Raw genomic sequence first — 25238 nt, 5'->3', positions numbered from 1 at the left:
TTTAATTGACATGCTTACCTGATAGTACCCCAGTGTCTTTGCTGCCCATAAAGGATCTTTCCTCAGTGGGTTGGAATTTACCTTAGAAATCACTCTGTTGCTTTTCACTTTTGGAGGCAGTATCCTGTAAGCAGGAGTGGCATATGGATTGGCCCTTTCTTCTGCTCTGTTATTTTGAGCTTTTGGAAGTATTGTTTACCTTTAGTAAAGGTAATGTTCTACATGACCCTATAAAAAGTGATGTTTCTCTGGATTGTTCCTTCTGTTAGTCAGAAATTGTTTTTGTCCCTTTTGCTGTTGGCTTTTGTTCATCTATTTCCTTGTGTTTTCTGTTTTGGGGAATTTACTGTCATATTTTTGGCGATCACATGCCACATACTTGGATTTCCTTGAAGATTATAATCCTTTCTCCTCTGGGATACTGTATTCAAGCTTATACAAGGAAATACAAGTATATCTGCTGCTCGTGGTCATTGCTTTATATGTTTATTTCGTGCATTAAATTGTAAATGGCTCTAACAAGGCAAGAGTAGTGTTTTTTGATAGTGACTTGCAAAACACACAGAAATGCAAGCAAATGTTGGTTCTGTGGCAAGGGTTAAACTCCAAAGTAAAACAGACTCCCAGCACCAAGTAGTATGTGTATTAAACTTCAATAAATGTGGTGGTAAGTTGTTCCCATAACATCATAAATATGCTTTGTGCGTGGATGTTACGGACTGTGGTCTATGTAATCAAATAACAGCTTTGTTTCTTTCTGTTTCAGATTAAGGGAAGTTTCAGAGAAGCTGAACAAGTATAATTTAAACAGGTAAGGCATATCATATGCTGCTGTAAATAATTTAGGAAAGTAGAATTTTTCTAACAGCAACAAGAAGCAAAAGATTGTACAGTAGATGATGGATCCTTAGAAATCCTCAGTGCTACTGATACTGAAGTCCAGACATGCTTCACATAACACAATTAAGATAACACAGGAAGAAAATAAGGGCTTCTCAGTTACAATAAACTATATTATTAAAATCTTCATTACACAATGACTTCTTAATATGAAGTATAAACCCTGTTGTTTATTGCTGATCAGATTAAGTGAAAACTGTCACCTTTTAACATCTTTTCCCTGGATTTTATGTGCTGTATACTTCAATTAATGCATGTTTAGTAATTTTTGGAAGTTCTTCTTATTGGTAACCACCACTGCACATTTTTCCTTGCATGTACAGCTTGACTTTTTTTTAAAAAAATTTTTTTTTCAGACATCAAAAGTTCTAAAATGGTATAAATTCTCACTTTTTATTTTCAGCCACCCACCTTTGAATGTATTGGAACAGGCCACTATTAAACAGTGTGTGGTGGGACCAAATCACGCTGCATTTCTTCTGGAGGTAAGTTCCTGAAGTCTCAGATAACAAACTTGAAACCATACAGTTAAAATTAGTTATTCTAACATTAAATTGATTAATACTCTTCAGTAACTGAAGACTTGTGTTTTAATTTTTTTGGTAAACTTGACTTACATTTCAGTTTTGAACACTTGCTTTTCTTGTTCTAAATACAGGATGGTAGAGTCTGCAGGATTGGTTTTTCAGTTCAGCCAGACAGATTGGAATTGGGTAAACCTGAGAATAGTGATGGGTAAGGAATGCTTTTCTTCTAAGATATTTTTTGAACCTGATAAGCAGCTCGGCTGCTTTTCTGGTTTTGTTTTTATTTGTTTGTTTTCAAACTAGATTTTGAAATGGATACTTTAAGTAGCGACACAATGGTTATGGTGATGCAGCCAAACAGCCTAGCTTGACAAACTGGTGTAGGAAGAAATAGTATATGTGATTCTGAAAGAAGTGAGACAGGCTCTCTTTAACTTGAAGTAACAAACTACTCCAAAAATAATCCTTAAGAAAGATGATGTGTTAAACTGTTAAGCTTAATGTAGTAGAATCCACTCTGAAAATGGTCCCATCTGGCAGGGCTCACTTTCTAGATCTGTGGTCCTTGATCCAGGTAAGTCCCCCTTAATAGGACTAATTAATGGTTCACATCTGAATTTAAACCACTTAATATTGAAGTAGCATACTCAGGCTCAGGTTTATAGATAGAACACCTGCTGATTACAATTTGTACATATACTCTAATGGAAAACTTAGCACAGTGGCTAACTCCAATCATTAATTAGCTTAATATGTATTTGCATCTGTGCTATTATGGATTGCTGTTGTACGTAAGGCCTGTTAGGCATGCTTCCCACTTTCTTTTTCCAGTGTACTTCTTGATATACAGTTAGATTAGTTTGGAATATTCCCCAAGGGTGTTGCTTAAGCTGGTATGTTACCAGACTAAGTCCCTGAGAATTTCAACCTGGGATTCCAGGTTTTGTTCTTAACCCATTTGGGATTGTTTTGTGACTGATTTACCATCTTTTACTTTCAGTTCAAAGTTGAGCAGTGGCTCAGGGGCAGGAAGGACATCCAGGCCAGGCAGGACTAGTGACTCCCCATGGTTTCTGTCTGGTTCTGAAACTCTGGGCAGACTGGCAGGCAACACCCTTGGGTAAGTTTTGATAGGATTGAGGCTGCAATCTGTTTGTTCCATATTTGAGTATATGTGTATACACATATATAAATTGTATGCAGTATGTCTAAGGGAACGTATAATCACAGCAGTTGTGTAGGTGTAGGGTATAACAAAAAACCAACTTGATTGACTTGGTTAAAATAACAGACATTTAAGTGACCCTTCAGCACATAGGATACAGAGAGTTCTTCATATATGTGTGAAGAGTAACTTGGTTTAGGCTGTGTTGTCTTCTTTTGAATTTTTTTTAGGTCCTTGATTTTTGAAAAACAGTCTTTTAGAGGGACACTATCAATTTAAACCATGATAGGCAAGGAACATACAGTGAAATGAGTGCATTTATGCAGGAAGAACCTTCATTATGTGCTCCATTGTTTTGTGCCTTCCACTTTCTTGCCCCAAGTCATAAGTGGTGTTTTGATAGCCAGGGTCCTATACGTAGTAATAAAAAAGGAACATTTGTAAATGTTTTAAATTTTAAAATTGTACTGTATGCAAATTGTACGGTATAGATCCAGATTTCTTGTCATTAGCTTTAAAATTGATGGTGTCCCTTTTTATAGAAAGGTAATTTACATTCTGTAATGACAGTGAGCTCCTTGTTACGTGTTTTTGTAAGACATGTCTAACTATGCTGCTTCCTAACGTTACTGACTGCAGTAATGAGAACTGTGGTTTCTGCATGTGAATGATTTGTTAAGAGAAGGGAATTACATATTTTCCATGAATTTCCAGAAAATTACTTGTTTTTTTATTACCAAATAAACTAATTTCATTTGGGCCTTAGGTGCATGAAGAATAACCATCCCCATAACCTTCCCAGTTTTTTTCTGAAGTCATTACACATCTGAACCTAAAACTCCATGTGTTAAATGTCAAAGACAAGCTAGTATTGTCATGTTTAAGAACTTAATGTGGGACATGTAACACTTTTTTTCCCTCCTTATTCTTAGCTAAGCATAATAATGTGTTAAAATTGTTTGAATCTTAGAGACTAACCCTGAAGTGTTCCTAATGTCTTCTCTTGGATGTCTCAGAACTAGGTAGTTGAGCGTCACTGAACTGGCAGAACAGCAGTAGGCACTGTAACTAGTCTGTTAAATGGAGGGAGTAATTACCTTCATAAATTGAATCTAAACCCATTCAAAATGTGGAGCCATTAGAATAGGTAACTGAATTTGGAAAATTGCCAGCATGCTGCTGCATAGTGGAGAGATGTGGTAAACTAGTAGGTGAACAGAAATAAGACAAAAGATTTCTATTCTATATTAATATTTATTTTACGTTTAGATGGCTTTATCAGCAATGGCTGTGTCCTTATTTGCCTTAACAGGACCAGGGTAGGACACAAAAGGAATATTTGAATTATTACACAAATAGAAATGGTTTTAACTGTTAGATGTCTAAATGATGCCACTGATAATTTATAACTTAAAGTAGAAAATGGATCTGTAGTAAGAATTAACATCTAATACAGAAGTTTTTCTTTAACCCCACATCTCCCTGCAGATTGTTGAATTGAAAGTTGCTCTGTAGGTAGAATTTGACTTCCCCTCAGCCCTGTTCTTTTTCCTCTCAGCCACCTTCCCACCTTTAGAAGAGTTTAAGTGGCTCATTTTATTTAAAATGTCACATTCTTTGGTATTTTTTCTTTTTTTTTTTTTTCTGTTTTCAGTAGTATCTTTTTATTTTTTAGAATTCTCTTTCTAACTCATGAGACAAGACTTTTCCTAAAGACATAATTGAACTGCTTTTCGTCTTGTTTGGTCATTGTCTTTGGTTGCTAGCTAGAATTCTGAAAATGTAGATGTGTCTGACAGAGCCTTGTCTTTAAGCAGACACCCAAGTTACTCTGTGATTGCAGGGTCTTGTCAGGAGGAAAAAGAAAACCCAATTAAAAAAGGGTGCTAGTAATCAACAGAAGACATACAATGCAAGACAAGTATTCTTACTTAATTAGCTTTTAATAGCTACTTATGATAGACTTTTTATGTAAATTTGTTAGATACTGTTTCAGAGAACATATCTTTTCCTTGAAAGGAGTTTGAGACTTCACGTGGTTGATAGCAGGAAGGTTCTGCTGATACAGATTATTAAGTAGCAGTAATACCATATCCAATAACCTTTAAGGTGTATTACAAGATAAAGCTTAGTTAACCTTGAAGAACAAACTAGAGTCTCTTGTCTTTCATGGCAGCAGATTATCTTGACTTAAATTCAGAGCAGATTCATTTGACACAGTTCTGTGGTGATAATTATTAGTGGATAGTTGTAATGATGGTGAGATGTCTGTTTCTACAAATCACTGTCTTTTTGTTGCCTTATTTTGATGCTGATTTGTAGAAGTGAAGAAACCAGTCAGTTAAGGCACGTTTTTGCAATGTGTGCAGGTGTTGATTTCTGCAATAGGAATGCGTAAAAAGTCGAGTATCTCTTGAAAACTATGCCTGAGGATCAGAGAACTATCTAGTGTAAGATTTCTTTTGCTGTAGAGAAGATGACTTGATTTTTCTAGTGTAATCTTAACCAATTTCTTAATGTAAATCAAGTATCAGAATCTTCAGAAGATCCACCTAAGCATAGTGATGTTCTGTCAGAGCCACTGACAGTGAAGTTGGTGCATTTGTGCTTTTATAGCAGGAAATGGACAGATAAGTGTTAAATGTTATGCTGCTGCTACTGCTTTTAGAAAATCTGGGAATTGATCCTTTTATGTGTTTATGTATGTATACATCTACCCAGGTATATGAGTAGGGAAGAATGCAAGTTCCAGTTGGAGTCCTGTTTTGTTATTTCTTCTGCATATTTGAGAATTTTATCAGTTTCCTGGTGTTCTTGTTCTTTCTAGTTTTGAGAGTTACTTTTGTAGCGTTTGTCTGTGAAGTCAAGCTGCAGTATTTTTCAGAGGCTGTTTATAAGTTATTAATAATAAAGCTGAAGAGGTTTGAAGTAGTCCCCAAAGTATGCTGCTGTATTAAAAAAACAAATACTCTAAATCTTGTAGAAGTCGCTGGAGTTCAGGGGTTGGTGGAAGTGGAGGAGGATCTTCTGGTAGATCATCTGCTGGAGCTCGAGACTCTCGAAGGCAGACCAGAGTTATACGCACAGGACGTGACAGAGGGTCTGGACTGCTGGGGAGTCAGCCACAGCCAGTGATTCCAGCATCAGTCATTCCAGAGGAACTCATTTCACAGGTATGTCAGCTAGAAACTGCTTGCTGCCAAAAACTTGGAGAGCTTCTCAGAGCACGTGTACCAGAATGTGTTGTAGTAGTGCCTATTCTCCAAGGAGTAATGGCATGCAATTGAAGAAATTGAATTTCCTTAGCTGACTTGTTTTATTCCTAAGTACGTAGTGGAAGTGATAGACTTTCGGGTTCTAGAATTTTAATTTCCAAACATCACCCAAGACAAAGGTATATGTTTGATGTAGATGAGGACGGCCATGTTTGGTCACAGAGGGGAGATTTAGTGAGAGAATCAAATATTTGAGAATAATATCAAATGTTAAGTTTCTTGAAGGAATGTAACGAAGAGGGGCAGATTGACTCTTTTTTTCATGTTTGATGGAAGGAATGGTCCATTTCAGATGTAAATGAAAGACATAAAATTTATTATCTTTAAAATACTGACAGTTTTTCTTCATGGTCACCTCTGCTTAATTTTTTATAAATGTGACTTTCAGGAATGTTTGGTATACATTGCCCTGCTTTTGCTTTTTAATGCACTAAAGTCTGAAGAGGTGGTTAAGTCTGTTAAAACATTTTCCTCTATATTTGAAGAAAAGAATATATTCAAAATATATGACTAGCTAATGCATTTTAACTGTTAGCTTAGAACTAGTTGCTGGTTGACATTTAAAGTACAGAAGTTAGTTGCTAGGTGAAAGATAATCTGCTTTATACTTCCCTTGCTGTGGTATTTTGCCTTCTTTTTTAATTTTATTTTTTAAATAGCGTGCTTTGTTTACCTTTAAAATAGAAGGTGCCTAAAACATTCTTGAGGTAACTTGAAAGCAGAGCAATGGGAAAGATCTTAGCAGATGGTCTGTAGACTCTAGGAGGTCTCAAAAATCTGTAAACTTCTGGCATAGAAGTTTATGACAAAGACATTTACCTTTGTGTGCTATTAGACTGTCGCTTCTTTTTTGTTTTGCTTGCCAGCAGACCATTTTACTTGGTGCCTTATTTTTACTCTGTTGTGAAAATACTCAGTACTTTTATTTCTTTTATTTCTTTTATTCTGATCTTTCAAAACTCTCATAGTCTCTGACATTTGGTAGAGGCTAGTCTGGAAAAACAAAGTGCTCTGAGTCCTAGGTTCAGTGGAATAAATCAGTTTCTCTCTTTTTTTTTTTGTAAATTCATTGCATCTGATGTTTGTGAGGTTTTATCTGCATTTGCACTTTATTAATAAAAAACTTCAGTGTTGCAGAAACTGTTGATAAATAAGCCTTTAGAAATAGAATGGTGAGGAAAATGGAGTCATTAAAGTGGTTTTGTTTGAAGGGCAGTGGAAAGAGAAACCAGTGTAAAAGGGATTGAGGTGTAGTTTTGGCTCAGCAATTGGTTGCAAACTCTGTTGATTGACATACTAAGTTTAAACACTTTTATAGAAACATACAGAAACTCTCAAAACCAGATTTTACTTAGTATTTAACTGCAGCATTAAACATTCCAAGAAGTAGATTCTAAGATTCTGTTAGGAAATTTAGTGCCAAAGTTGGAGTTCAGTGGCTAACTGGAACTGAGAGAAGGCTGGATATCAAGTACATGATACTGTGAAAAATTGATAGGAGCCTGTGTCTGTATGTACTGTTATTGACTTCTGATTCTTATTAGACTTTTTTTAGAATTAAGCATTTTCTTATGAGTAGTGGTTGGTGATCTGAGAATGACCAGTAACCAATTCACTCTGCTCTTATAGGCACAAGTTGTTTTACAAGGGAAGTCCAGAAGTATTATTATTCGAGAACTCCAGCGAACAAATCTTGATGTAAACCTTGCTGTAAATAATTTGTTGAGTCGTGATGATGAAGATGGAGATGATGGGGATGACACAGCAAGTGAATCATATCTTCCTGGAGGTTTGTATCCTGCAACTTTTGATAAAAAATGGCCAACATGTTCTTATTTTTTTCTGTATTCAAGTACTGACAGTGAACTCTGTGCTGTGCAAGGTACACAGCGAAGACAATTGTTGCTTATAAGAACAAAGTCTAAAGATGTATAAAACAAAAGATGGACTGGGATGTCTTGAGGGATTAGAATAGTCACTGAAGAATAACTGTTGATATGTTTGTGGGGGATATGAAAGTTATGGTTTTTATTAGAATCCCAGGCTTTGTAACACTAGCATTACTTTCATCTATTTTGCTGCTCAGTGACATGCTGAGACTGCTGTGTGGCTTGCTGAGAATAGCTAATTCTAAAACTTTCTAGTGACTTGCATGTTTTTTACTACTAACATATATTCTTAATATTCATATAAGTTTTTAGAGCAAAAATTATGTGCTTTTTTAAAATAAAAAAGCCTTAATAGAGGGCAAAACACGTTACAGTGGTTACAGTTAGATCGAGAATTTAGTCTTCATCTCAAGTTCCCTTATAAATGCTGTTCTGGCTATAATGGCAAAATCCTGTAATATAAGTGCAGATGTTTTTGAAATACTGCCTGTCCCATAAAAGTGCTTTTTGTAAAAGACTTTGAATCTTCTTTTGCATTGGCTAAATAATTTAGGCAGTCTTTTCTTGCTGAGTGAACAGATTGGAAAACATAGCAGCCAAATCCAGCGTTGTGTTAGTTGCACTGCACGAAAAGAACACGTCTGAACTCTGACTACACAGTAGCATTTCTTCTGTGTGTCAAAATGATGTTTTGATATTTTTCTAAGAAAAAAACCAAAATACAACCATTTATTTCTGCTCATCTGGTTCACCAGGAAGGTTCATGGGCTTTGTCCATCTTTATCTTGTCAGTCATGTGATTAGAGAATGGGTTTTTTAATTTCTACAACAAAAACTTTGCATTTCACTTTGCTTCTTTTAGTTTTAGTTGCATCTGTCAAACATCTTTATTTTGCTGTAGAATCAAGACTCTTTCGTTGAAAGGGGTGAAAAATCTTTAATCTCAGTCTTATTTTTTAGTGATCAGCTTAACAGGATTAGACAGATGCACTGGAGGAAGTTAATTCTCTGAAGTTTCCAAGTGTTCAAAACACTGCTTAGTCTTAAGGTTATCCAAATGCATTCCTCCAGAACTGACCTTAAGAAAATAAATCATAGTTAGGAACTTGTACTGTAAATTAGTGCTTTTAACCATACTAACCATCCTTCTACAGCATCAGCTGTTCTCTGAGTACCTTTTGTGATCCTAAGGATCAATTAATAGGGACTGTCTGACAACAGTGACTGGTAACATTTATTTGAAGGTGCCTCCACTACAGTCTGTGTGTCTAATCTATTTGAGATAGGTTAAAGTAGTTTGCAGAGTTTCACTGTCCTCACTGGATGTCCAGAAAAAAATTTTTCCTTGGCTTAATCTTTAAATTTTCTTCCCTGTTCAGAGTAAATTTCCTGTAAGGGATTGCAATGTCCTAAAATTATGTTTTTCCCCTGATTTACTCCACAGAGAAATTGGGCTATTTTTTTCCCCATTTTTTTATGGGAAAAGATATGGAAATGGTGACTGAAATGACACTTGATCTGTCTTAACACCACTCTTCAAAGATGTAATTTCTGATCTGTAGAATACGCATGCCTTGTCTGTCCTAAGTTTTATGAGTGAAGATCAGTTTGTTGCACAGAAATTAATTAGTTTGGTATCTGAAACTGATCAGAAATCTAGCTGAACTGACAGGCAGTGCTGTCATAACTCTACTGTTGAAACACTGAATAGTAAAAATTAGCAGCTTTGCTTGTGTCACATGACCATGCAAGCTAATTTTCAGGAAAACCAAATAGCCAGAGAAAGTTGCCTGTAGCTCTTTCTAAAAATATTTTTGCTCTAGAAACTTCGCAGTCTTTCTGCTTTTACTTGTCATCTCATGTCTGGATGCCCCTTTGGAACTATAACATCATCCAAGAAAGCTGTGGATAACTGATGAATGCTATGTGCATTCAATTGTTAGGCTTTTTATTGTTCTGAAAGATAAAGAAAATTTTAAGATAAATTTTAAAATAAAGACATTATAAAAGTTATACCAAATTATGCTTTAAAGTTTTTTGATTTTCATTTCAAGCACAAAAAAAGCAAACGAGAAGACAGAATTTGCCTCTGGACTTCTGAGGCCTTTGCATTAAAGACATATGTTAATTTTGTCTTTCTGCCTTTTGCATGTCTGATGCTTTGTGACCCTTAAATTTAGGGGTTACTTCTCTAAGCATTCCAAGATAGAGAAATTTTTAAAAGGACTTTACATATAATTAAAAAAAAAATCATTAGTAAGCTGAGATAATTTCCAGGTACTGTGAAATTAATATATTATTGTTTAATGGATCATAATTTCTTAATATATCAGTTGTGATGATATTATTAGTATTGTAAACCTTATGCATCTGATTTTTTGAGGTAGCAAAAAACATGTTTCAATCCTTCTTGAATTCTCAAAATGTCTTAAGTGAAGAGCAGAATGTTACTTTTCTGTACAGATTGCTGTCAATGAGTGTCTCTTAAATACTTATTTTTGGATCCCAGTGTACTTTGATTTTTGGCTTTTCTAATCTAGTGCTTTTTCTTTTGTTCTGTGATAGTTAGCAGAGAGGACTATGGGTACATTATTTTCATAACAAATACATAAGGAGAATAATCAAGGTAAAAATATACAGAACAAGATCATTTAACATAGGAAAGACTTGACAGCCTCTGTGAGGCTCATACCAGGCTGTATTAGAGGGTTCTTGAGGGCTTTATGTCCTGTTAATATTTGGAATAGAGATGCTGTAGATGTTAAAAAGTTTTGTTGTTTGTGCAGTTCAGAGGAGTGCATATTTGCTCAGTAACTTCTGCATGGTACAATGGGTTCTTGCTGGTGGGACTTGTGAAACGTGGGTTTGACAACATCCAGTCTGCTGTGCAGAGGAGAGAGATGGGCTGCTATCACAGCAGGCTGTGCTGGCTTCCAGGGAGGGGAATGGGAGCTGCAGCAAAGTGTAGGATCAGCTCAGTGGTTTGCCTTTGGGGAAAACAATTAGATAATGGGGTTGGGGGTTTTTTGTGGTTTTGTTGTTGTGGTTTGGTTTTCTTTGTTGTTGGGTTGGGTTTTTTTCTCTGTTTTTGTGAACTTGAAGTTGGGTAATATTTTGAATAATTATCAAGAATGAATTCTGGAGTTCTGTTTTAGTCTAGTTTCCTAGGAAACCAAAACAAATGTTTCTCTCCCTTCACTGTCACAGTTTTGCCAATTTAATCCAAACTTGAAAGAGGAGGAGGTACTGAACACGTTGAATAGTTGAACATTGCATAAAAGAGTGCAGCTGAGAAGAGGGGAGAGAATTTATGATTGCCCCCTTAAGGGAAAAGGTTTAAAGTGAACTCTACTTGAGATCAGAATTGATCTAAGCAACAACTTCAGTTACTGAATCAGGTGATAATGCTATTCAAATTGTTGCTTATGTGCATACTGAAAACTAGTTTTTTTTTTTTTGTGTGTGTGTTTTTTTTCCCTCTGAACTGGATATCTTTTTCCTTCCAGTTTTCTTTGGTATTTAGTAGATAATCATAGGTATTTTCTTACAAAATAGGCTCATCAGAAGTATCACACCTAGATGTGAGGGGAGCAGGCTGATTCTGGTCTAACACAACATAAGAGATGAATGATATAATCCCATGGGATTTGTCTGAAGAGCAGGAAAATAAAGACATAGAGAATGTTTTTTTTTTGGTTTTGTTTTGTTTCATTTTTTTAAAAACTGGATTCTTAAACTGGATGTAGCCTTGCAGTATCTGTGTTTTCACAGCGCTAAAAAAATTCCAGTGATGTTTGAAGGGGAGTGGATTTGGCTCCTATCCCTACTGGTTTTAGCACCTTTCTTTGCTGATATAGAAAATGGAAGAAGGGGGATCTCTTTCAGAAATACTGGAAGAAAATTAAAATCTGATTTGAAGCTGAAATAAGAGGGTAAGAAAAGGCTTCATTTCGTTACTCATCTTAATGCCTATTTAGCCCAAAGCCACATAGTTTTGGTTCTTACGTCTGATACTTGAATTTTTACCTTTTTTTTTTTTTTTTTTTTTTGGAAACACAGCTAAACTCAAGATGCCTGACCTGGTGGAAGGTGTGTGTGTGTGTGTGTTACAAGTTAGTGTGTGTTTTCTGTCAAGAGGATTTCTCACGTAGCTTACCTTAAAAAAATCCAGTATTGTAGTATTGTCCATTTTGAATGAGGGTGGAAAGTTCTTTTCTGTACTGGGCAATTTGGTTCCTAGAAAGAGATCAAAGTTCTTCGCACATTTTTTTTCTCTGGATACTCACCAGAAGATACCAGAACTAGTTGCTAGAGTATGGAGGGGTTGGAGCTTACCAAGGAAAAGATGGTTGTGGGAGGAGGGAGCAGTATGTATGTCAATATTGGGAAATACAACAGAATCTCGTCTGTGTTCCCAGCTCTGAAAACTGTTACTTACAAGTTGACACTGAAGGTGAGTTGTACTGCAGCTTTATAGTTGTGAAAAGCCAGTAGCAGGCAGGCTAAGGGTTCTCTGAGTGATCTGAATTGTTTTAGCTAAAGCCTGTTTGCCAAATGTCAATTTTCTTTCTAAGATTTCCAAGCAGTCTGTCATGGATGACTTCCTAAAGTGAAGAGTCCCAAAACTATAGAGTCCCAAATGGTGTGCTTTTAGAAGCATAGCCTACACTTGAGTGGATTACTTAATGAATGCAAAAAGCGTTTTTGTAGGTCTTGCCTTGAACCCACTGTGCTCACTGGTTTGCAGTGCTGTTTTTCTGTGGACAGTCAGTGGTATGTGTTACATTTCCTGTAGATGAGAGTTTAGAAGTACAAGGATGAATGTTCTGATCTGCAGGCATGTGAAAGTCTTAAGTGAATTAACACCAGCTCTAAAACCAGACTTTTGTCTCCTTTTCAGTTTTTTTATACCCTCTACTTCAGGTTCCTCCCTCTGTTTCATTCCAGATACTGAGAAAAAGACCCATAATAATCAGATTCTGCTGTCAAAAATGCTTGTTTTCTAGCCACTGTTTTGTTTTATGCCTATGAGATAGAGGCTGAGAACTGGATGTGCAGGAATTGTGCTCCTTCCAGGTTTCCTGAAGGGAGCCTCACATGAGCTTCAGGGGTGGGTTAAGCTGATGTCCTGTTGCCAGAAGGCACTATCCTGCCATTCCCTTGCATGGGGGTCAGATTTTTGGGCCTTTATGGGCTAGTGAAACCTAATCTGGGGAGCCTAATTTTTTATTATTTTTTTTTAAATATTGGATTTGCTTGAAGGTTTGGGAAGGACAGAACTATTTTCTTTAGCAGCAAGCAGTGGGGTCTGGTCAGCTTTGCAGCGTGTGGTGAAGTTCCACATCTGGGTCTCTGATTACTCTATTAAGTCAGTCTGAAGATCCATCACCACCTTACTTGTAAACCCAGTGAGCTTCTGTTTCAAGCCAGGTGAATGCACTAGTTGTAGATTTAGAAATCCCCCCTTGTCTCAAGGGATAAAGGAGGGAAGTAGGACTGACCTTCTGTAGTAAGATGGTGGTCAGGTTCAGTTGTCTTGACAGCGTATTGCTGGCCTTCAATAAATCACATGAATTTCCAGTAGCCTCTTTTGTGTGTGGATAGAAGCTTTAGTTTAGTTACTGGGAGGACATTGTTTTGCATTTTAATGATGATCATTACTCCAGGGAAACTCAAGTTTTCTAACACAGAAGCTACGGCAGTCACAGTATTTAATTTAAGTTCAGTCTTTAGGTTTGGTTGGGTCTTTTTTTAATCTGCGTGGTATTAAAACACTGTGCTCTTTCCAGATAACTTGTTGTTCATGTAGCTACCATTTAAAGCTTTGTACTGAGAGCTGCAAGTTGCTAGCTTGTGAATTAAATGAGTACATCATTCTCTGAAAGAAACATTGCATGGAAAAAGGTGCAGTCTTTGGCATCAGAGACGTGGCTGTGCGAAGGCCGCCTTTCTCCATCAGCTCTGTCCTCCATTCTAGGTCATCTTGGTCATCTTGGGAGTTCTGCATCACATGCATGAATGTGTGTGCACATGTGTGTAAATGTCTTTAGTGCTTTGTTCTTTCAAGTGACAGTCACAAGTTTGAATTTCTGGGATACAGAACAATATGTTTTGGGGAAGTCTTGTTTGGGAAATGTAGTTAGGTAAGTGACAGAGCAGTTCTTGAAGAGAAGCTGGTTTTGTTCACTAGCTCGCCAAGCTTGATTGTAAATGTGGTTGCATAGGAGGCACATGAGTTTGCACTGGTGAATCTGAAGAGCAGAAATTCAATTAATAGATAGGATTTTTTTTTGTTTCGATGTTTGTTTAGTTGATGGTCTCTCTAGCTGATGTTTTAAGTAGCTGATTATTCACTTAAGATCCTTGTCTCCTCTTATAGAGGATCTTATGTCTCTTCTGGATGCTGACATACATTCTGCTCACCCAAGTGTCATTATTGATGCTGATGCTATGTTTTCAGAAGATATTAGTTACTTTGGTTATCCATCCTTTCGGCGCTCATCACTTTCCAGGCTAGGCTCATCCAGAGGTAATTTTGCACCTTTTTTCTTTGTAATAAGTAGTTTGGTGTTGGAAAAGCTAGTGATAGTACACACCGGTGGTTTAGATGCTGATGTAATGTGAAAGTAGGCTGTGATATGTTGTCAAATACAGAGTAGACCAGTAGACTGCTGCTCATCAAAATTATTAATGAATTCTGACTGTTAGCAGGTAAGTTCTGCGGGAATGTTGATAGTCATATATTAAAAATATAATTGTTGATCATTGGTGTTGCAAGGTGTTATAAAATTATTGCATGTTAAGCTTATTTTAAACTGTAGTGTATGTACCTACTAATACATAAATTGTGATACAATATGTAATTTGGCTCAAAAATTCGTAATAATCGATGACATGCAGCATTTTTAATACTTTCTTTCTTCTTCTTCTTCTTTCTTTCTTTTGGGTCATTCTTTGTACACTGTTCTTCACATTTCCTTAGTTGTTCCATGACAGAAGTTACCTTTACAGAATGAGGAACTTTAGATAACAAGGAGGGAGAAGAAATCTAAGTTTTACTTTTTTGAAGCATTTTTATAGTTGGATAAGGAGAACTATTGGCAGGTGACAAAAAAAGCTCCTTGAGCAGTGTTAGGGCATTTTTTCTTTTAAGCATTATACACTTGAAAAATTTATAACAGACTATGCAGCAATTTCTTATCTTTTTGAGGCTGTTGCCACAAATACCTAGAGTATTTCCAAACTGTAAATCCAGCCTCTGGTGTGGTTGTTTATTTAGTACAGTTTTGTTGCCTCTCATGAACATGTTTTAATATATTAATTGCTGAACATGTAAGTTCCTGTTACAAAATTATTAGTCAGGGGTAAGCGTGATGTTTGCTAGAAAGTAAGTACAGTACTTACATTAAATACTTCTGTAAGACAGGCTGGTGTATTTGGCTTATGTAAAAACTTTCCCATTTGTCTAAAAGACCCAAGACTTGGTGTAATCCATTGAAACTATGAAATAATAATGCAGTCATCTCGTATCTATAGTTCCAGTTAATTTTTGTGAGTGTGAGGTACTTCATAGGTTAAATGCATTTATGTGCATGTGTGCATTCAGCATCTGACATAACTCCTTCTAAATTCCTCCTTTTTTTTCTTTTCTAAAGTTATTCTGTATAAGTGGTTGTTCTATATAAGATGTTATCACAAATTTCTTAGTGCTTTTTTCCCATGCATAGTTGACTTGTGGAAAGCTAGTTCGATTATCTCATTTAAAAATTTTTTCTTCGTGAGCGAACTGCAGAATACTGGCTTTAGGCAGTTTATAGGCCAGTTGGAAGGGAAGCATTTTGATAAGGAACATTTTTCTGTCAGGATCCTTTTAAAAACTTTTCTGACTCTTGAAAAGTTTTCATTTAATCTACTCCAAGCAGATGCACTTCAATTTATTAAATCCAGTCCTATAGAATATTGCTTTAAATGAAAGGAGTTGGATTATCAAACATGTATGAGAGCTTTTTTTAATGCTTTCTTTCTTAAACCTTTCCAAACTACTGTTTTTTCTGGGAAAGTTGCTATGAAACTCTCTAATAAATACTCTTTTTTGGTTTGCATAAAGCTATCTGACAGACTGTATAGACTTAAGATTCTTCTGTTGTTGCAACTACATTGATAAAAATACAAAATTGCATATTGTACTAGAAAACTTGAAATAGAAATGTAAAATGTATTTGGCCTCTTGTGATGTAAGTGAAATTTCTCTAGCATTTTTTCATAGTGCACAAAACTGTAAGCCTTTATTTCTAGCTTATTTTATGTTTGGTGATTCTGAAGTACATATTCTTGAAAGAGTTAATATGTTGAATGTTGCATGTCAGGACTATATTTTTAATCTGTGTGAGTAGATTAAACTGCTGTTAGTTGCATCCTGAAGGGTCTTTACTAGAGAGTGGCTTACTTTTATCCCACTGGTGTGACCCAATTGCATACCAGTTCTCCTTCTTCCCTTAGAGAGAGACTCTGAGCTGTTGCGCGAACGTGAGTCCGTTTTACGTTTGCGTGAACGAAGGTGGCTTGATGGAGCCTCATTTGATAATGAAAGAGGCTCAACAAGTAAGGAAGGGGAACCAAACCTGGACAAGAAGAATACACCTGTTCAAAGCCCTGTTTCTTTAGGAGAAGACTTGCAGTGGTGGCCAGATAAGGTATGGAATTTTTTAATCTGTTATTTGCATGCTGTGCAATTGATCTGTTTATTTTTTTTTCTGAATAAATACTGTGAGTTGCCTTTTTGACTATGATGTCTTAGTTTTGTGAGACAATGTAATAAAGCATATTCCTTATTATGCATTTAGTTAAATTATACGTAGTTATTGACACCCTTATAGCTACACTTCTGTTACTGTTGTTTTTATTTTCTTCTCTGTCTATTTTCAAGATACTGCTGTAGATCATAAAGCTTGGGGTTTTCTTTTTCTTTTTTATTTATTTGGGTGCTCAAAGCATTTAATTGGCAGTAGGAAACTCATGAAAATCTAAACTATGGTGCATCAAGGAAACATTTTTTGATAAGCATTATTATTTCTAGAGATACTTTCAGTTTGAGTGGATTGTGCTTTTAAACTACAATAGTAAAAATTTGCATTTATTTGCAGTTGTGTTTTGAGTTGATCAGTAACTTGGCTGCTCCTTCGAAATCCTTTGGCGTTGATTAGCTGTTTTTCTTTATAACACTAATTCTGTTTCCAAGACAAGAAGTAATAACCTCAGGAGGTAAAAGTAGTAGAAACAGCAGCTATATGTTGGTAATTGAATATCTGTGGTCATTGTCTTTGTGAACTACCTGGATGTTTGGGGAGATGAGTTTTTAAAAACCTAAATAAAATAAAACCCAAACCAACCAACCAAACCAAAAAGCTTCCTAAGAATGGAAGTGATCTATGTTTAGTAGACCAATTTTATTGACTTGCTGTAGTGTTCCCGTTTGTGTCTGTCCATGGGATCTGTGAGGTTGCTTTTTTGATCTGTCACACTTTCTTCTTCTGTGTCTCTGTTCATTTCAGACTAAATCTAGATAGAAAGCTTGAAAACAGAGCTGAATATAGAAGCTTATTTCTGCTAACGGCAGCATGACTTTAGATGCAATTGTCTTCTTCTGGGCATTCAGACTGAGAAATTAAGAGACCTGAAAAGAATGTTTGTCTAGTAGTTGCTCTCCACCAGATCTTTTATGTCTAAAGTGTTTTCCCTTTGTTTGTTTTGGGTTTGTTGTTGGTTTTGCTTGGTTTTGGTTTTCCTCGTCTAGTAACATTGAACTTCTCTGTCAGTGAAAGTTGGCAGCTTTTTTTCCCCTAGCTTAGAATGAGAAAATCTGGCTTGGTAGAGAGACATTCCAGGAATTTTAACATCAATGAATAAGTGTAGTTTACATTTGGAATACTCACTCATCATCTTTGTTTTGGTAACGTTACTATGGCCATTATTACTGGTGTGGGTTTTTTTTGTCTGTTTTGCTGTGATATCTAACTGCATACTTGTGCAGTTTATTTACACTGAACTGCTTCCCACGTTTGCATATGCACTCCTATAAACTCCAGCTCCTGGAGTTCCAGTTAAATGAAGGTGTCTTACTGGAAAGGCCTTCCATTTTTATTCAAAAGTAATTGAACATTTTGTCATTTCCTTCAGCTGAACATTCATAAGAAATGGTTCTGTGTCTTTTCCTGCTGTAAATCCAGCATGAATTTTTTCTGGTGGTATTTTCCAACAGAAATTCTTCAAGGGGAAAATCCTGGGGGAGGTGGTTTAGCAGAGAGGTCAGTTTGTATGTCTCTTCCATTTTGGAAAATAAGAAGGGGGTCTTGAAAGGTTACTGGAAAGACAGTAAACTAGGGGGCAAGTGAAAGCACACAAGAAACCACTACAAAAGAACCAGTCATGTTTGCAAATATTTTTCCATTGCTTTTCATTATTTTGACCTTTGGCACTTGGGACAGAACTCTGTAGAAGGCTGTGAAGAGGGTGGTTAACTTGTGTTTGTGGGAGGTGAAGTACCAGCCTGGTAGGCATTGGTGAAACTTTCAGAAAGCTGATAGTGCTCTCAAGTGTATCAGTTTCACCAGCAGTCTGAGACTGACAGTGTATAGACATGTTGCTCAGGTGCTGTGTTTTCTCCACCAAATAAACATCATCAGCTGCTCAGAATCCAAAACAATGAGTACATTCTGCTGATAAATCTTGTTACTGTAGTGCTGTCAGTCTGCACTTGCACTGTATCAGTCTTGTGCCACGTGTATCAGAGTCGTGTGTATTGGAGTGTAGGAATGGCAAGTGTGGGTGGTCTTTCCCTGCCTGGCTGTAATTTAAGTGCAAACCAAGCCTTCAGTTTTTTCAAGTAGGTGTGTTCTGCTTGAGATTTTGTCCGTAGTCTGCATCATCTTCCTGTGTGTTAACTTCTCTGGTCTGAAATCAGAATTTGCTGTTGAACATGAGTCTCAGGTTTACAGAAACAGCTGTTGTGTTGTTTTGCATCTTTGGGCAGTTGGTTGAATGGCTCTCTGGAGCTGAATGTAGCATTGATCCTGCAGTACTTAGGTCACAACTGCTAATATTTTGATGGAAGGGAGAGAAAAAATTTGATTGGCAGGTCTCTAATACTCAGTTTCAGATACAGGTACAAAGCTGTTTTTAAAAGATATGTTAGTAAGATGAGAAGTCAAAATTAGTGTCTTGGAGCAAAAATTAATTGCCTTTCCTACTTAACCCTGAGGCATTAGGCCAGCCAACTTCTGAAGATTCGTGTATGCTGATGAAGTAGAGATGCATCTCATTAGGCTACAGTAGGTTCTGATGACAGTTCTTTCTCAGAATGTGCAATGTTTATGCCATGGCATGTATTAATAGTCATGATGTGGATTAGCAGTTGTGTTACTTCTTTGCTATGTTGGTAGATACCCTCCAGAACAAAATAGTTCTCTAATGATTTAACAAATTCTAGAGACTTTTATCAGGTTATAAAAGATAATTGCTTGTGATTGCTTCTGTCCTTTCCTCCTGCTACTTTTCTTTTTCTCAAAATACTGGCGAGCATTTGGTAAGAGCTGTATTGAGTGAATCCTGTGTCACTCAAGGACACCTTTTGGAACGTGCACTTCTGGGCATGAAAACAGTAAAAAAATAGTGTAAATCCAGACTTAGGAAACTAAAAGTGTTTCCACTTTTAAACTTCTGTGGTGACAAGTCTCCTAATTTAGAGGACAGGTAAATGTACTGGATAGTGGGACTTTTTTATTGGCTCCCTGAGTTCATTTTCCCCTCAGATGGCTGAAGTACTTAAACATGGTGTATTGTAATGAGAGTCAGTTAAATATACTGATCTGGGGAGATGCCCACTGCAGAGAAGACCAGGTATCATCTTTCAGGTCTGTACCTGCACAAGACAGCATTTGATTTTATACTAGTTTAAGTTGGGTTTTTTTTTTGGTTTTTTTTTTTTTTCATTTTTTATGAAGCTGTAAGTGGAGGAAAAAAATTATTAGTAGTATGGAGCTTCAGAAAGAACATGTTTGTCCTATAGCTGCACTTGCTGAGGAGCAGTGAAACATTACAAATGTTTCTCAGTAAACAGAATTGAATGTTTTGTGAAATCACTCAAATTCTCTGTAGTTTGAGATCTGTTTCAATGCAAGGAGGAACAGGAATTTGCAAAAGTGAGGTTGTAACATTGTATAGTTGCATTGATACAAAACCCAGTCTAAGAGGAAGGAAATCAGACCTCTGAGGTCCCTGTAGGTGTAGGATGAAGCAAATGAACAACCTGATGCCGTCTAAGTAGTAGAAAGATACCAGATGAGTTTTGATAAAATGTTTAAAAGGAGAAAAGGGCAAGAGGAATAACCAATAATTAGAAACTTTCCCAGCATGTCAGGTTATAATGGTGCATACTGTTTTTTTAAAAAATGGATGTTGTTTGCAGTTACTTACTTTCAGAAGTGAAAGATAAGATGATAAATGATAAAATATCATTTAACTGATAAAACAGTGAATTTGATAATTGATTTCTTGGGTAGCTTGGAAAATACCTTCCTGACTGTACTTAGTAATGGAATAGTGGAATTATGTTGCTATTTTGTTAATTTCAAACAGCCGGAATTTCATGCAGAATTTTGTTTTTCATCATCGCAAGTCAAAAGATCTTCTCATATCTAATTTTATGAGCCATGTTGTATTCTTAAAGCACCATGTAAGCTCTTAATAAACTGTCCAGGTTAATTGCCATGTATATGCTATTGCTAAAAGTCTTGGAAATAATATCTTTCTTTATTCCCATACTTCATCAGAAACAATGATGTTTTGTGTGAGGGGGCTTGCTGGTCTTGAGGCAGTCTGGATAAAGCTTTATTTTTAGGTTCAGCAATCATGGGTGCTCTGAAAAAAAATAAATTCCAAGTTCATTTTTTTGCATTTATATGTTTTTATAGATGTATTTATAATATAATTGTCTTAGACTTCGTATTTCTGTGTTTGTAGGATGGAACAAAGTTTATTTCTATTGGAGCTCTATATTCTGAGCTTGTGGCTGTTAGCAGTAAAGGAGAACTCTATCAGTGGAAATGGAGTGAATCAGAGCCTTACAGAAATGCACAGGTACTGTATAGCTTTAAATATTCCCCACTGGAATTATTTATGTGCTTTGAATATCTAAAATACTTTTTTGTTCCTAAAGAATCCTTCACTACATCATCCACGAGCTATGTTCTTGGGGTTAACCAATGAAAAGATTGTGCTCCTTTCTGCAAATAGTATTAGAGCAACTGTTGCCACGGAAAATAACAAGGTACGAAATGTTTGCTGGTTGCTGAATTTGACAAAGCTGGGTTTTTTCAATTGCTTGCAGTATAGTGTAGAGAAGTTGTTTATTCAGCTTTACGTGCACCTGAAAGTACTCAATTCATTTGCTCATTCCTTTCCTTTCCTCCCCATGAAATGCAAAAAGTTTTTTTAAAAAGATAATTATCAGATTTAGAGTTGAAACAGTGAATAGGTTGCCTGATTATATGAAACACTTGAGTTTTTGCTTTTACAGTAGAAACTCAGTCTGGTTTGAGAATAGAGAAGCTTGTTAATGTTCTGTAGAGATTTAGTAGAAAAACTAAGGACATTGAAGCTTTCAGTGATGTAAGTTAGCTAAATATGCTTTTCAGCCCAGTTAGAGTGAACTTGAAATTGATTTGGTAAAGACACCAACACATCCATAAACTTTGACAGGTTTCTCCTTTGTTATTTTTTCAACCTTTTTTGTTAAGGTTGAGGACTGGAAATAGAGGGGAAAACAATTCTGGAAAACTCTCTTTTGGGGGAAGAAAGATTAGGGGATAAGTTTCTGAAGGGTATAATTGTTTATTTGTTTTGTGATATATCCCCCCCCCCCCATTTCAAAACCCGTAAATATTACATTAAAGATGCAGCTGATGTGCAACTTTTCTTTTTCTTTTTTTTTTTTCCCTCTACCTTCTCTGTTCCTTTCTTTCCTTCTCCCTTAGGTTGCTACATGGGTAGATGAAACTTTAAGCTCCGTAGCCTCTAAATTAGAACACACTGCACAGACATACTCAGAGCTTCAGGGAGAGCGGATTGTTTCTTTACATTGTTGTGCTCTCTACACGTGTGCTCAGCTAGAGAACAATTTGTATTGGTGGTAAGTAAATACTGTGTTTGTGTACAACAGTGTGGGTGCTCTGGATGTCTCCATGTCTCTAAAACTGCTGAGCCACCATTGTTCTGAGTTTGGTAAATCTGCACTTGATCTTAGGCTCCCTTTATAAAACGTATTTATTCTCTTTTTTAATGCCTAAAGCTTTTGGATCCAGTTATAACATCTTAAACAGAATAAGGTCGTTCTTTTAGGAGATAGAAGTGCTTTATCATTCACATGTATCAGTACTACTCAGGATCAGAGAATAATCTTCTCTGTGCCTTTTGGGTCTTTCAGATTATAAATATGGAACAAACTTTCCCACACATGAGGTCGATGTTCCTCTGTCTGGCTCTGTTAGAAGATTTGGTCTGTTAGTTTGTGGTCTAAATCTTAAAGAAGGGGGAAATAACATTAAATGCCTCTTCTGGAGTTTGTTGTTAAAATATAACCTTTTCAGACATAAAATATGAAATATTAGTTAAAATATTTTGACTAATAGCTTCATGATTAAGAAGCTTACACCAAAAAAACCCAAAAACCCAAACAAAACAAAGGAAAAAACAAACCCTCAAAAACAGTATTTTCAGAGGGCTCTGAAATGAGTTTCTAATTTAAGGGAATTAATTGAGTAATACTAATGCATTGTCAGCATGCATTATTTTTCAGTGTGCCAGGAATCATTGCATTATATATCATGCCTAAAGTTCAAGTGGCTTAGAGGCATGGATGAGCTCAATACTCGATGATGAGCTGGAAATGAGAGCATTGAAAATTAATTGTATGAAACAGCTTTCTCATTAAATTGTATTAACTCTGGAAAATATTTAAGTAGACTTGTACAAGTAGACTTGTAAACTTTTGGTTCTTGGCTCTTTCAATATGTCATGGCTGACATGGCATGGAGAATTACTCTGTGTATAGATACTGCTAAGCTGTAGCATTGGAGATACTTGGCTGTTAGAACCTTCCATATTTACTGGGATAATTGTGCATAATACAAAAATACTTACTAGTGTTTACATGTAGTCTCTGGAAGCAATTAATGATGTAATGTGTCTTTTTCTGGTTAAATGTCAGCTGTGGTGATTTTGTGTTACCAGATTGATACAGACAGAAGCTTCTGTTACTATTGATACCCTGAGGACAGTGATCTGTAGTACATGAGACAGGATTCCACTTTCCATTTTTTCACAGGACTGATGCTTTTTACATTTTACTTAACATGAAAGAGCTTTTTGAATCAAAGCTTATAACTGTATAAGCTACTGACTGAAACATTAAGTATCAAAATAATAAGCATGCTTAACTCTGTATGCAGGCATGATTTTCAACTAAACCAAGCGGATCCAATTACAAAAGAAGTTGTTTTTTTCCCCCTCTCGCAGTGGAAGTTGTTGTAAGAGCCCCAGACTCCTTCAGCCATGTATCCAGAGAGAAAGTGAGGCTTTTAGAATTTGGAAACAAAAATCACATTCCTCAGAGGATGCAAAATCTGGAAATTATCACTATTTGTGGGAAAGATACTCACAAGTTCAGAGAGGCAAGCTGCATCTTGAAAGCTGTGACTGGAGTAAACCACTTGTGACAGAGGTTTTGCAGCACTTCAGACTGGAAAGCCATTTGGCAATGAAGTGCTAAGTCGTGTGCTCTGCCTCTTCCTCCTCCTCTGTATAAATTGGGGTAGTTGAGATATATTTGGAAAGTTGGGATACATATGTAAAAAGATGACATTTCTGCAGTGCTTTGAAATTTTGGAGAAGGTGGCACACACACTTGAATGTTCGCTCATTATTACATTAAGCAGAAGGAATAAACTCTTCAAAGTTCTGAACAAAGCTTTTCTTTCACAGCCTTTTTAAAATAACATGCATTTTTCCACAGGGGTGTAGTTCCTTTCAGCCAAAGGAAGAAAATGCTGGAAAAGGCCAGAGCGAAGAATAAAAAGCCGAAGTCTAGTGCTGGTATCTCCTCTATGCCAAACATAACTGTTGGAACCCAGGCAAGTACAGCTGTCAGCAGTGGCATTTTCACTATGCTATATGATGAGGTTAAAACATGCTCTTAAAAAAAACCAACAAAATTAATTAGCACAAAAACTTATGCACAAAAGTGATAGCAGTAATGGGCAATAGTATGTTTGAATGATATGGCTGTATGTGGCAGTGTCCTGTTAGTATTGTTGCTGTTCTACAAGTATGACTCTTGCTGCACAGAACAAGCTGTACTTATGCAAAGTACTTCTATTTTAACTTACCTACTGATTCTGTATTTTGAGAGAAAGTAAGTATAGAAATACAATTCCCTGTAGAACAAATACCTTTGTAAATGATGAGGCATTTAAATGCCTGCACTATTAATATCTGGGTTTGATTTATTTATGCAGTGTGATAGACCTTTGGTTTGAAGCCTTTACCAAAAAGGCTAATAACTGATACAGAGGATTTTTTTTTTGGTAAATATTAGAACTAATATGAGACAAAGCAGCCCTTTCCCAGGGACCACATTTCTTTTGATTGCAGAGCCATTCTAATTGTCACTGTGATAAGTCTCTGTTATTGGATTCATAGTTCCTTTTGTGGTTGAGCATCTAAATATTATATGTTAAACAGTTTCAATGCTAAAGCTGTTGCTTTGAGCTGTGAATTTCATAACAGCTTCTTTTTCCATATGTAATGCTGACTTTCCTCTTCACCTGATTCCATAAGTTTTCTATTTTGACTACTGCATCAAGAAAATAACATACTTACGGTTTCCCTCAGTAGAAATCATTTTTCTCATAGAAATAAATATTTCTTTTTCCAGGTGTGTTTAAGAAATAACCCCCTCTATCATGCTGGAGCAGTTGCTTTTTCAATCAGTGCTGGAATTCCTAAAGTTGGTGTGCTAATGGAATCTGTTTGGAACATGAATGACAGCTGTCGATTTCAGCTTCGGTCCCCGGAGAGCTTGAAAAACATGGAGAAGGCCAGCAAAACTACTGAGGCAAAGTAAGTGTGGAGCCCACGTGCACGTGCACACGGATTGTTCATGTGATACTCTCCTGAACTGGGGGGCAATAATGGAAAAGGAAGGTCAGATTTTTGTAATGTTGAAAATTTTGTGATCTTTATGAGGTACTAGGTTTTTTGTAAACTTAGCTAGATGTGCAGAAATGCTCACTGTAGGAAAGGTGTCTCACTTCTGTGAAAGCACTATGTACATGTGAAATGCAGGAGTATTAAATGAAGGCTTGCCTACAGTGTTTCATAAGGTTTCCAAGATTTTATATTTTAATAGCAGAAAATGGAACCAGCTGTT

At 36.3% G+C, this 25238-nt stretch overlaps 1 protein-coding gene across 11 annotated transcripts in view; it reads left to right on the top strand.

Annotated features, from left to right (window-relative positions):
• UBR5 (ubiquitin protein ligase E3 component n-recognin 5) overlaps window positions 1–25238 on the top strand; it is an 85400-nt gene that overhangs the window by 16581 nt on the left and 43581 nt on the right. For 6 of the 11 annotated variants that reach the window (XM_064393458.1, XM_064393478.1, XM_064393489.1 and 3 more), the window contains exons 2-14: window positions 767–811; window positions 1304–1385; window positions 1559–1635; window positions 2428–2547; window positions 5576–5765; window positions 7497–7656; window positions 14136–14285; window positions 16238–16449; window positions 20774–20890; window positions 20970–21080; window positions 21787–21941; window positions 23823–23940; window positions 24744–24928. In XM_064393458.1, coding sequence (XP_064249528.1) covers window positions 767–811; window positions 1304–1385; window positions 1559–1635; window positions 2428–2547; window positions 5576–5765; window positions 7497–7656; window positions 14136–14285; window positions 16238–16449; window positions 20774–20890; window positions 20970–21080; window positions 21787–21941; window positions 23823–23940; window positions 24744–24928 — 1722 coding nt within the window. The remainder of the gene's footprint in view (window positions 1–766; window positions 812–1303; window positions 1386–1558; window positions 1636–2427; window positions 2548–5575; window positions 5766–7496; window positions 7657–14135; window positions 14286–16237; window positions 16450–20773; window positions 20891–20969; window positions 21081–21786; window positions 21942–23822; window positions 23941–24743; window positions 24929–25238) is intronic. The other 5 variants (XM_064393509.1, XM_064393468.1, XM_064393526.1 and 2 more) reach the window with 4 other exon arrangements.

Source organism: Passer domesticus, chromosome 1, assembly GCF_036417665.1.
Source record: "Passer domesticus isolate bPasDom1 chromosome 1, bPasDom1.hap1, whole genome shotgun sequence".
NCBI classification, from domain to species: Eukaryota; Metazoa; Chordata; class Aves; order Passeriformes; family Passeridae; genus Passer; species Passer domesticus.
The sequence above is the reverse complement of the archived record's forward strand: the minus strand, read 5'-3'. Positions and strand labels throughout refer to the sequence as shown.